This window comes from Phalacrocorax aristotelis, chromosome 4, assembly GCF_949628215.1.
Source record: "Phalacrocorax aristotelis chromosome 4, bGulAri2.1, whole genome shotgun sequence".
In the NCBI taxonomy this organism is placed as follows: domain Eukaryota; kingdom Metazoa; phylum Chordata; class Aves; order Suliformes; family Phalacrocoracidae; genus Phalacrocorax; species Phalacrocorax aristotelis.
The window spans coordinates 53,193,517-53,206,198 of record NC_134279.1 but is presented as its reverse complement, the minus strand read 5'-3'; the positions used below and the strand labels follow the sequence as shown (position 1 = coordinate 53,206,198).

The 12,682-nt window shown below is 40.7% G+C and overlaps 2 protein-coding genes across 15 annotated transcripts in view; both read left to right on the top strand.

Moving 5' to 3' along the window:
- Positions 1–6,164, top strand: part of EXOC1 (exocyst complex component 1) — a 30,504-nt gene extending 24,340 nt beyond the window's left edge. For all 12 annotated transcript variants that reach the window (XM_075091441.1, XM_075091446.1, XM_075091443.1 and 9 more), the window contains 4 exons: positions 536–719; positions 2,807–3,006; positions 4,499–4,693; positions 5,486–6,164. In XM_075091441.1, the coding sequence (XP_074947542.1) occupies positions 536–719; positions 2,807–3,006; positions 4,499–4,693; positions 5,486–5,638 (732 nt within the window). In that variant the 3' untranslated portion in view covers positions 5,639–6,164. The remainder of the gene's footprint in view (positions 1–535; positions 720–2,806; positions 3,007–4,498; positions 4,694–5,485) is intronic.
- Positions 6,165–8,194: 2,030 nt separating this feature from the next.
- The window catches only part of CEP135 (centrosomal protein 135), a 37,249-nt gene continuing 32,761 nt past the window's right edge, over positions 8,195–12,682 (top strand). For 2 of the 3 annotated variants that reach the window (XM_075091432.1, XM_075091433.1), the window contains exon 1: positions 8,195–8,732. The gene's annotated coding sequence lies outside the window, so the exon portion shown is untranslated. The remainder of the gene's footprint in view (positions 8,733–12,682) is intronic. The other variant, XM_075091434.1, reaches the window with a different exon arrangement.

Sequence of the window (12,682 nt, the reverse complement as noted above, 5' to 3'; positions counted from 1 at the left end):
TATAACTTTTTTTTACTGTTGTAAATGTAATTTGACTCTAGGCCAACATAAAAGTGACCGTCTTGTTCAGTTTAATGCTTAAAATATTTTGAAGCTGATTTTTTTTTGATTGTACCCAGAAAATAAAATTTCAGTAGGAGATTAAAGAAACTTTCTGTAACAAAGGGAATTGTTAGCTTGGATGGATCAGAAAAGCAAAGGTCCTTGTTAGATTATAGAATGAAAATTGTTAATTGCTTCTGGTGGATAGGTTTGGGGATTTTTTTCTTAATACTAAGTAAACAAAGGAGAATAAAAGCTGGAAGATTTTACTTGCCCATCTTCCTGTTTCTTTCCAATTATTTCTTAACAAATTTTTGAACGTAAAAAGGGAGGAAGACTAAGTAGATATACTAACTGAAAGATAAAGTTATTTCCACGTTTGAATAAGTGTCAGTTTTTCAGTATGTCTGCATTTTTCTTTTCTTTTACTAGTTGTTCCATGGTCTGGAGTGATATATTAGAGGCTAACGTCTGTTCTTGTTTTAAATTTAAGAGTAACCAAATGAAGCAGATGGATGAAGTAAAAATCTCAAAGAAGAGTAAAGTTGGGATCCTTCCATTTGTTGCTGAATTTGAGGAGTTTGCAGCCCTCGCTGAATCAATTTTCAAAAATGCAGAACGACGAGGAGATCTAGACAAAGCCTACATAAAACTTATTAGAGCTGTTTTTGTCAGTGGTAGGTCTTCTGAGGTTGTCATCATTACTAGAATGATTGTTTCCTCCTATTTATATATTGTTTTGCGCCAATTAATAGATGATGTTTTTAAGACTCTACTGCAAGCCATGTGACTGTCGTTGCGCTGAAATTTTGGTTATCTGTTATCAGTAGGAGAGCAAGTGTAAACCATTTGATTGTAATATACATCTAAAAAGCAAACTGTAGATATTTCTCTTTGTACATACCTGTAAAGTAACTTTCAGTTATGACAGGGGGAGGTGATTAAGATTCTGGAGGGAGAGAGAAGATGGCAGCAACACGACACAATCTGAAGTGGCTTCTCATCATTTCTCTCCCAGCATAGCTTAAGCAAGCAGGTGAATCTGGATGGGATCCCCGGCATTTGGCCCTGACACTGTTTATGTCCGCAGCCCTGTCTAAAATAAATCACTTGAGTTCTGGATGTGAATTTGACCCTTTCTTGGCAGATTAGGACCTTTGTGTCCTAGGCTGACACAGAATGTCTCTCCAGTTCTACCTATTTTGCCAGCTGTAGTCTGGAAAAACAGCAGCAACACCCTTGTTCTACTGGGGTTATTTAACATTAAAAAAAAAAGGGTGGGGGGGGATATGCAAGCCAATGAACTCTGGAAAATTCCCATTTAAAATGGGAGTGATATGAATAGACAGACCTTTCAGTGCTGATTTACCTGCAGATTTTCAAACAACTCCACGGATAATCAATTCCCAACCACTGATATGCACCTCTTTTTTTAGGGGAAGATTGAGCAAGAGGAGACAGTAGAGTCGATAAAGCTAGTTTGAGCAAATGATAGTATAGCAGTTCCGAACATATTAGGTAACTGTGAAGAGACATTACTTCATAGTACAGTAGACTGTGTATGGACAGTAAATTTTTGAAAATGTTTTTACTTGATTGCACACCACTTTTCTGTCCTTAGGAATTTACTGTTCAAGTGATAAAATTAAGCAAATACCAATAGACAGGCAAAACTATACAATGGTAAAATAACTAGTGTAGGAAGAATTTAGAAAGGCATCTTTTAAAAGGGGTTCAAAATTATGCCAGTCAAACACTGAAGAAAAACACAATCTGTTTCAAACAAGTAGAGAGCAAACTTACAGAACAAAGAATTATAATGGGGGAGGATAAGGGATAGAAATAAAGAATGAAGATGAAACGCAGTCAAAATTTTGTACAAAATCAGTGCAAGCAGTATGTTTAATGCAGTAGGATATTTAATTTACAAGTAATGTTTGAAATGGGTCAGAAAGATGTAGTACTTCAGATAGAATTGGGGCGTGGTTAGAAAATTAGATGGGAAGAACAAAATTGGCAGTAGCAGACTTCTCCTAGTTGGCAATTCAGTGTTCAGGCTGAAATGAATTTGTGATCTTTATTGACACTCTGTTGACCAGGATCACTTTCACAGTGGGCATCCTTGTAGTCTGAGCAAAATGATTAATGGATGAATAGTCATAGAGACTTAATTGCACTCTTTGTTGAAGCCATCCTCTTTCAGCCTGCTTTTAGGTGCAATAAGGGAGTGATATGTAGAATTCCTTTTGCCTGGCCTGTTTCTCTTTGGGCGGGGGGGTGGGGGGGGATGGGGGGGGGGGGATGAAAGTAAGAGATGTATGTGCAGGATTATCCATTTTTATTATTACATTTGGGAATTGACAGGAACTCTGACCATAAAATGAATAAGCTAAGCAAAAACTGAGAGACTGGGAAGTAGATTTTTTTTTAAAAAAAACACCACCTTATCTAGCAAAGAGGGGAATGAGACTTTTCTTAAATAGTTCTGTCATGTCATATCTGTTAGGGATAATGAAAGCATGCTTGTAAGCCTCCACAGAACGTGGGTTGTTTCTCACTTATGTAAATGACCATATGTAGTCACTATTTTGTATTCTTTTACAAGTGACCTTTTTGGCATAGAAATTTCATGACCTTAGAGCCTGTACCTATCTGTTACTTCTTTACAAAATTCCTTTTCTGACAGTGTTATCATTATTGGTTGTTTTCCTGAACTCGGTTGTACTTTTGGTATTTTAAGTATTTTGCTTCCTTTTTCTTTCAGTTGAGAAAGTAGCTAATGAAAGCCAGAAAACACCCAGAGATGTGGTCATGATGGAGAACTTCCATCATATTTTTGCAACGCTTTCTCGCTTGAAGATTTCTTGTCTTGAGGCTGAGAAAAAAGAAGCCAAACAGAAATACACTGAACATCTTCAGTCTTATGTAATCTGCTCACTCGGACAGCCTCTTGAGAAATTAAATGTAAGTATATTTGAGTTTATATACATTTAAGTGGTACAGAGTAGTTTTTCTCAAGTGTTAATCTGCACTATCTGATTTTGTCACTGCACTTACAATCTTTATTTTGTTACTTTAGACCCAAGCATGCCTGGCAAGAGTACTCATGAGGGTAACAGTCTTGGATTAAAAAACCCCAAATTTTTCATGGCAACGAATTGTACTGACTGAATATCAGTCGTGTCTTAAGCAAATGGTTTTGAAGAAGGAAAAAGCAAGGGGAAAAGTAATCGGGAGCTTTGGGATAAATTTCCCCACCCTATCTGCAGAGAAAATTACTGTAGTTTCTGAACTGTTCAACAGAAGAACAGTTTTAGGAAAGCTCTGTAAGTCAGTAGTTGAACTAAGTGTTAAACTGAGTGCTGACCCAGGTTCACGCTCAGTTCTGCCCGCTGAATGTTTCCCACTGTTCATTGCTTTTTCTATAAGCAGGATTTTGGCCATTCAATTTCTGAAAAGTCTAAGATGTATTCTCTTTTTGAAAATGAAAATGTTTTATTGCTTCCCATGTGGGCTGACTCTGGCCAGCACCTAAGGCGCCCAATGGCTTGCTCACTCTCCCCTCCCCAGGCAGGATAGGGGAGAGAATAGGAAGAGCAAAAGTGAGAAAACTTGGGGGTGGAGATAAAGATAGTTTAATGGGGGGGGGGTGGGGGGGTGGAGAGAGAAAAGAAAAAAAAAAAGTGACGCAAAGGCAGTCACTCACTACCTCCCACAAGCAGGCTGATGCCCAGCCAGTTTCTGAGCAACAGCCACCTTGGAGACAAACACCACCACCCCCCCCCCGTCTAACCCTGATTTTTACAGCCAAGTACGATGTTACATGGTATGGTGTACCCTCTGGCCAGGTTTGACCTGTTCAGCAATAATGAAAACAATTGGTGTGCTGTCAGCCCTGTTTTAGTCACAGATCTAAAACACAGCACCATATGGGCTGCTGTGAAGAAAGGTAACTCCATGCGGCTCTACGTGCATGTCCATAGGCATACTTCCCTCCATTTTTATTATGTCGAGCCAACTGGTGTGGAGCAATGAGAAGAGAGGGCAATCATGAACAGATATTGCTATTGTGTAATTATGGTTTAAGTAGAGAAATTCCTCTTCAGACACTTACTCAGCTTATACAAAAGAACGAGTATTTTCCCAGGCTGTGGGCTTGTTAATTGAGGATTTTGAGGCTGATTCAGTATTAGTTATAAGGTTGCAAAGAAAAGCTTGATTGCTTCTAGAAATGACTGATGTCAGTTTTACTCTAGTACTTACGGAGTGCAGTATTGTTGGGCTGTGCTTTAACATTTATGGGTGAGCACTACTTCGTGCCCAATTGAAAAACAAAAATGGTGGGAACACAGAGCAGTTGCCAAGCAGAATCAAGATTTAACCACACATATGCTTGTAAAACTGGGTTAATTAGTTCAGATCTGTGATAATCATTAATGCTGTTATTGTTTGTTAGCACTTCTTTGAAGGTGTTGAAGCACGTGTGGCACAAGGTATACGAGAAGAGGAAGTAAGCTATCAGCTGGCTTTTAATAAACAAGAGCTTCGTAAAGTTATAAAGGAATATCCTGGTAAGGAAGTGAAGAAGGGATTGGATAATCTTTACAAGAAGGTAGATAAACATCTCTGTGAAGAAGAAAACTTACTTCAGGTAAACTAAATCATGGCTTAAACACCTTGTAATGTTTACACAAAGGCTTTTATTGTTGCTTTTGTATATGTGTTCTGTGAGAAGTGCCTAGCTTCAGCATAAGTCTGAAAAACCACCAATTCTGAGTGTAGGTTTTTTATAATCCCACTCTGATTCTATCTGTTGCCACATTGATTTGAACTGTCGTGATAGAGAGACAGAGTTCAGAAGGAAACTTCCTTTGATACCCTTGGTGTCCGTTAATGGATGCTCTCTGTTCTACAAAATATACTGGAAGTAGAGAGAACTAGATTTAAATGAACTGCTAACCTGAAACAAAGTTTAGCTGGTACACTATAGCAGAATATATTTTCAATTACATCTTTTCTGATAGTTACTTTTCTCTTATACTCCTTAAAATTTCTCACTGGAGAAATAAGTAGATTTAAGAGCTAAGCATGTATTAACAGCTTTTTGAAGTCTGAAAAGTGAATTAGTAGCAGTGTTTCAGTTCAGAGTGTTCTCTTTAAAGACAAAAGCAATACCCCTTTTAGGGCAGCTTCCGCTTCTTTACTGTTTTCTGCTTTGCAGGTTTGATAGGAGTCCTGTAAACATTAAAGGTCTTAAACTTAATGGGCAAAAATCTTGAATCAATTTTTTTAATGCAACAACTCAGTTTACTGAACTTTGTTAGCAAGCTTTATTTTTAAAATGACACTTGAACTGAGAATCCGTTAATGAGCCAATGTTTGGTAGTTCATGTAGAGTGTGTTGTGCCATTTGACGCTTCCTAAAGTTTGCTTGCTTTGGCAGGTTGTGTGGCATTCCATGCAAGATGAGTTTATACGACAATACAAGCACTTTGAAGGGCTCATAGCTCGCTGCTATCCTGGATCAGGAATTACTATGGAATTCACTATACAGGATATTTTAGACTACTGCTCCAGTATTGCACAGTCTCATTAAGCTCTAGAAAGGGAAAGAGCAGCTAACAAACTTTGTGCCCGTGTGTAAGGGCATCAAACACTGTAAGTGCTATTTGGTTTTAAAAGGTGGATTTCCATGTGTATGTGTAGTTAACTTCCATATATGTCAAGTTACACTCCTGCTTCAAACGTCTTCCAGGGCAAAAACGAAACCTTCGGGGATTTGTTGCTCCTCCACTGGGTTCAAGTACTGTTTGAAAGCATTAATTCTGTGAAACACTTTGGATATAATTTTTCCCTTTCCCTAATGTGCAGATAATTTTATTTATACTCCCTTCTTTGCTAAAAGCAGTAAGCACTACCTTCCTAGTACACAAAAAGAATACTACTGTTTTCACTAATATTTGCATCGTGGAAATTATGTAAGCATTAAAGACTATCAAATAATTTTGCTTCCTCATTCTAGAAAGTATCAATGTGGAACTTTATGCAGTGGGAATATTGAATTCATGTTCTGAGATGTAATGTGACTATGGCTATAATTCTTAATTAAACTGTTCATCATATTCTTTATTCCTATGGCGTTGTCCTGGCTTAGCCCCAGCTGGCAACTCAGCACCACACAGCTGCCCGCTCACCTCCCCCCTGGTGGGACAGGGGAGAGAATCTGAAGAGTAGAAGTGAGAAAACTCATGGTTTGAGATAAAGGCAGTTTAACAGGTAAAGCAAAAGCTGCACATGGAAGCAAAGCAAAACAAGGAATTCACTCAGTCCTTCCCATGGGCAGGGAGGTGCTCAGCCATCTCTGGGGAAGCAGGGCTCCATCAAGTGTAACAGTTACTTGGGAAGACAAATGACATCACTCCAAACATTCTCCCCTTTCCTCCTTCTTCCCCCAGCTTTATATGCTGAGCATGACATCATATGGTATGGGATGTCCCTTTGGTGATTTGGGGTCAGCTGTCCCAGCTGTGTCCCCTCCCAGATTCTTGTGCACCTGTCAGAGCATGGGGAGCTGAAGAAGTCCTTGACTAGTGTAAGCACTGCTTAACACACTGATGTTTCAGTTGTTGCTATCAACATTATTCTGATTCAAAATTGTTGTGGTTCAGCCCCAGTCAGCAACTAACCACCACAAAGCCGTTCACTCACTCCCCCCACCCCTGCGGGATGGGGGAGAGAATCGGAAGGGCTAAAGCAAAAAAAAAAAAACACCAAAAACTTGTGGGTTGATATAAGAACAGTTTAATAATTAGAATAAAATAATGATAATATTTATTATAATAAATAACAATAACGACAGTATAATAAAAAGGAAAAGGGAAAAAACCAGAAACACAAACGATATAACTGCTTACCACCTGCTGACCAACGCTACCCATCCCTGAGCTGTGATCGCTGCTTCCCTCCCCTGGCCAGCTCTTCCCTGTTCACATACTGGGTATGACGTTACACGATATGGAATATCCCTTTGGCCAGTTTGAATCAGCTCTCTTGGCTGTGCCCCCTCCCCTCCCAGCTTCTTGTGCACCGGGCAGAGCATGGGGAGCTGGAAAAGTCCTTGACTAGTACAAGCGCTACCCAGCAACAACCAAAACATCGGTGCGTTACCAACATTGCTTTCATACTAAGTCCAAAACACAGCACTGTGCCAGCTACTGGGAAGAAAATAAAGTTTATCACAGCCAAAACCAGGACAGGAGTATTATTTCAAAAAGGTGAAAATGTGGTTATTTATGTTGTTTGTCTCTGGGCATTGAAGTAGAATTCCTCTATTTCTCAACATGCCTTTTTTTTTTTTTCCTTCCCTTGGGTAAGTATGATGTAGCATCAGTATTCTCCCACTGCATGTAACCCCTTCCTCCTCATGGAGCTTCAGCTGCCTGTGTTTCAGGACCTCGTTTTCCTGTGCAGCTTGAGGAAATTGTGAAGTTGTTGAATAGAGGGGGTTGTATGCAGGCAAAATAAACATGCAGACAGAGGTAAGATTTTTGGTGTTTGAGATGCAGATGCAAGGATATAACTCAAAAAACACTAATAGTTCCCCGAGTTTTATTTTTTTGAGGCACCTGGATTTCGATGGCCATGCTAACACTTCAGTCTTGTAGCTCATTAAATCCTAGTTGTCTCATTTACTAATATAATACTTGATCTGAGTTGGGTATAACCTGCTTACGGTGTCTCTGCAGGTGACAAAAAGTAGCCAAAGCAACACCAAGCAGGGGTAAGGGTTACGCTTAGGAGAAATTCCCTTTAAACGAGCACAGACAGCTTATAAAAGAGGACCACCTGTCACTTTTACATCAGACACTTCGGTCCCCGACTCTGGCTGCAGCCACTATGCAACAAGCGACTACGCTGTAGGCAGTAAATGCAAATACGATCCTCTGGAAGAGCAGGGACAACGGTAACGTCTGTCTCTCCCGGAGCTAAGCCGCCATGGCGGGCTACCCCCCTGCCGCCCTCGCGCTGACGAAAGCCCCTCTCACCGAAGCGTTTTGGAGGCCGCCGTCAGAGTCTACGGTAACGCGGCGGCGCGTTACGTCACACTCCCCCGCCCTTCAGCGCGAGGGCCGCCGGTCGCGCGGGAAGGGGCGGGGCGGGCGGCGGTTGGCTCGGCCGGGCGGCGAGTGTAGGCGCGTGCCCCGTTGCTGAGGTGACGAGGGGGAAGCGGGCGCTGCTCCGCGCGCCATTTTCAAACCGGCGGTGCGGCCTGACGGGCTGGGTGGGGTGCGTGGAGGAGTGGCAGCGCCGGGCTGGGGGGCGCGGCAGGCGGCAGGGCTCGCCTCGCCTCGCCTGGCCTTGCCTTGCCTCGCCTCGGCTGGGTGAGGAGGAAGAGGAAGAAGACGAGGAGGGCGGGTGATGGGCAGCGGCGGTACTCGGCGTCTGTCTCGGGACCCCGCGGTGCCGGTAGCGGCCCTGAGAAGAGCGTGGCGCCGGGACGCCTCCGTCCGTTCCGCCCCTGCGGAGCGTAGGTTAGCCTAGACGGCAGCCCCCGACGCCTGGCCTGCGCGCTGGTCTCCCGTTCCCTCGGGGCCTGCAGCACTCCGCCGGAGCTACGCCTCTGCCGAAGCCTTGCCGGAACATCTCGGCTACTCCTCCGTGGCTCGTCCCGCAAGAGTTTGCTTTTAACGGTACGTCCGGTAAGACCGACCCGGAGGGAGGACGGAAAAAAGTTAAAATAAACCCGTTTAAAAGGGGACTGACTGCCCCTCTATAGGTAATGATTGCGGTTGCTGAAAGGACTATAAAGCTTCCAGTTTGGGGAGATAGGTGGCAAGCAGGCTCATAATCGATAGGGTTTTCTTGTACTGTAATGTCAACTTACAGGTTTTTGTTGCTTCTTTGAAGAAGAACTATGTTTTTCTAGAGCAAGAGTTGTCTTTCTATGGGCAAAGTGGTGTACGAATATCTAGCCAGAAGTGAACTCCCAGCAAATCATCTTGGAAACAGACTTTGCCAAAGCAAGTGCAGGCTCATTCAGTGTATCTTGAAAATAACGTTACAGTAACAGATGTCGCAGTATGTGGACTGTATAGAGGCACGTATTAGAACATTACTATAGTCAAATACTTGGTCCACTAGCTGCCTGGGTGAAAACAAAGCTAGCTCTTTATAGCAAAATGAACTACGTGACTAGTAATGACAGGACAGGAACAGGTGCTTTGCAAACATATTTCACACAATTGCGCAAAAAAAAAAAGCCATTAGCATATCAGTTCTGATGAATGAACACATTTTGGTATTTTCCAGAGCTGAGAATGAAAACTCCAGTTCATAATTGTCTTTGGTGTTAGTATTATAGATTCAATAAGATTTTGTAGCATATCACAGAATGGTAGGGGTTGGAAAAGACCTCTGGAGATCGTCTTGTCCAACCCCCCTGCTTGAGCAGGGGGCACAGGAACATGTCGTCTAGGCAGGTTTTGAATGTCTCCAGGGAAGGAGACTCCACAACATCCCTGGGCAGCCTGTGCCACTGCTCTGGCACCCTCACAGGAAAGAAGTGTTTCCTCATATTGAGGTGGAACTTCCTGTGTTCCAACTTGTGCCCATTGCCCCATGCCTTGTCGTTGGGCACCACTGAGAAGAAGCTGGCCCCATCCTCTTGACACCTGCCCTTTAGATATTTATAAGCATTGATAAGATCCCCCCCCAGTCTTCTCTTGTCCAGGCTGAACAAACCTGGGTGTCTTAGCCTTTCCTCATAAGGGAGATGCTCCAGTCCCCTGATCAAAATCATAAGTTAGGAATCATTATGAGTAGAGAAGGCTGCAGCAAAGAATCTTTATAGGTGCTATGTAGCTGCTTGGGGTGATCTCAATCTCAGAAAAAGCGTGGAAAAGGGACAAGCTGTACAACCTACTAGAAAATTTTGGGAAATAGATTTGCTAAAGATGCCATCATGAATGGCTGAAAGCATGAATAAAGAATGATTATTTAGTATGTCTTAAAATAAGAAGGAAAAAAAGGGGGGTGAGTGTGCACACACCCATAAATTTATGATATACTTTTCCAGACATACAGTTAAAATCAGGAATTCATTGCCACAGGCTATTTCAATGTAAAAGTGCAAAAGATTCAAGAAAACGATCAGGCTTTTCTAAGAAAGGTTTATCAGGTACTCTTATAATGATTTAAGTTCAACTTTAGGCCCATTAACTCCCTGCACTATAGGCAAAGAGAAAGAGAAGCTATGTAGGAGTAAGATTTGTCTTGTGTTTTTTATGTTTTTATACCCTTGCTGTGGCAACTGTCAGAGATATGGGGTATTGGGTCAGACTGATCTCAGATTCAACTGAATCGGTACAGCAGTTCATATTTTCACTTTCCTGATGGAGAAGTTACTAGCTACTTTATGATTTCATGATAAGACTAATGACAGATTTTAAGTTTAGGATATGAGATTTATGCTATTGTTGTGTGTAATGACAGAGGTCTGGAATTACTGGCACATAATTTCTTTCCAACAAAGAGTGTACAACACTTATTGTCTTTGAAGACTTTACTCTCTGTGTTAAGCTCTCTGAAATAACGCCCCCAGCTATTCTTCTTACTTTTATTCCCAGCCATCTTTTGGACCTATACTGCAGCTACTTGTTTCCTGGACTAATTTTGGATCAGATGTGTCTCTAGGGAATATAATATCCTTGTTTGATTCAGGTGGCAATAATGTCTTGAATTAAAAATTCCCAGTCTTTAGAAAGGAGAGCAATTCAACCAGAAAGCTGTTGGTGCCTCTCATATTAGAGTATGTTTAGGTAACCACACCTCACTTAAGCATCTGTTGCAGTGATTTATTGAGATCCTTTATCTACTTCCTAGCCACAGTTACTGGAATGCCAACATCTGTCCATGTATTTTCCCCCACAGTTACTGTAAAAAAAGCTTTATTCCCTTACAAGCTGTGGCACAGTTCTGTTCTTTCTTTGTTCTGTAAAATTTTATCAGTATGATTAGTAGAACAATCCTTTCTCTTTCTAAAACACAATCTTTTAAATCAAGTGTGATGAACGATTTTAATTTAATCTTTTTAACTGATATGGTTCTTACTTCCTGAAAAGATGGGCTCAAGAGTTATCAGCTTACTTCTTTAGTAATTTAAGATGTATTCCTGAGACTAAATCTAGATACAGTAACGCAATCACTGTTTTCCCAAATTCAACACAGAATCCTCACCATTAATTCAGAAATACCAAGTCTCATCACTTTTAGCTTTAATCTTTAGCTGCCAAAGGACAATGAAGAGCAGTTGGTGCACGTTAGTACATTGACTTCCACTTAGTACATTGACAGTTACCATTTAGTGGAAGGAAGTGCACTGCCTCCTCCCTCAACCATCCCAGTACAATACGTAAGCGATTGTTCTCCATGGCATTGCCTAGCTGCTATATCAACATCCTGAACCTCTTCAAACAAGTATTTTGGCAGTACCTGGAACAGATGCTGTGCTCTTAAGACTGGTGATTTTCTCTCATCCATGGAGCAGCACCTGGCAACCACAGTCCCGTTGCTAGACTTATTTGTAGTGTTTTGGTACAAGAGATGAAATTTTATTTTCCAGCCTCAGACAAGAGAAAAATGTGTGTGTTTTCTCATTTTATTAGTCATAAATAATTTTATTTTCAAATGCCTACATATATTTAATATCTTTTTAAAATCAGGGGGTTTGTGAAACAGCATGGCTTAAATGACATCTATATTCTGTCCCCTATATATGAGATGCAAACAATGCTTCCTTGGTTTGGTAGTTTTGCTGAGGTCTTTGCAGCCCTAAGTTAATACTGAAACTTCTGAAGAAATGTGAGGGAAAATGTTTTAAAGAAGTAACTACTTATCAAAAATATTTCCAACTATTGAAGAGATGTTTTCGCATATTGAGGAGCATCAACTTTAGTATTCCATTTCTTTTCTCATTCTGTCTCTAAATTCATAAGGACATAATGATGTAAAAATTCTTTTTCCCTCAAATGTACATGGCAAAATCAAAATTCTAATCTGGATTTAGATACAGTAGTGCTGATCCAGCCCTTTTTAGATCAGGTTAGTAATAAAAAGGTAACTAATCAGCCAAAAGAAGAAAAAAACCTCTGATCCTTGAACTACTGAAATGATGTGAGTAGGACTATGGTACACTAATGATTTTTTCTTTCCTGTTTTCCCCTGTAGAAAAAAGATGTTTAAAGTTAATCTGTCTTTAAAATTGTACACATTTTATGTGATTTTACAAATGCTTGGCATAAGTTATGTTAAGTAATGCCTTGTAAACATTGAAAGCAAGATTTTTATCTGAAAGAAAAACGTTTTGGTGTTTTTTTGAGAATAATCTGGCAATTTGTATTGTGGAAGATACCGTGATGACCATGATTCAAAAAAATCAGAATCTACTATTTGGTTTTCCCACAGAAAGATGTTTTCAGATTTCAGTTCTTACACAGTGGAAGGAAAAAATTATGTTCATACTCTAAGATGTTCGGCAAGAGAAAACTAGTTGCCAAGACAAATATTTATTTTCAAAGAAACATGTAAATATTTTAAAACTTTTTAGTTGCTCTATGATTCTCTTTTGGTTTACTTTAAGGAC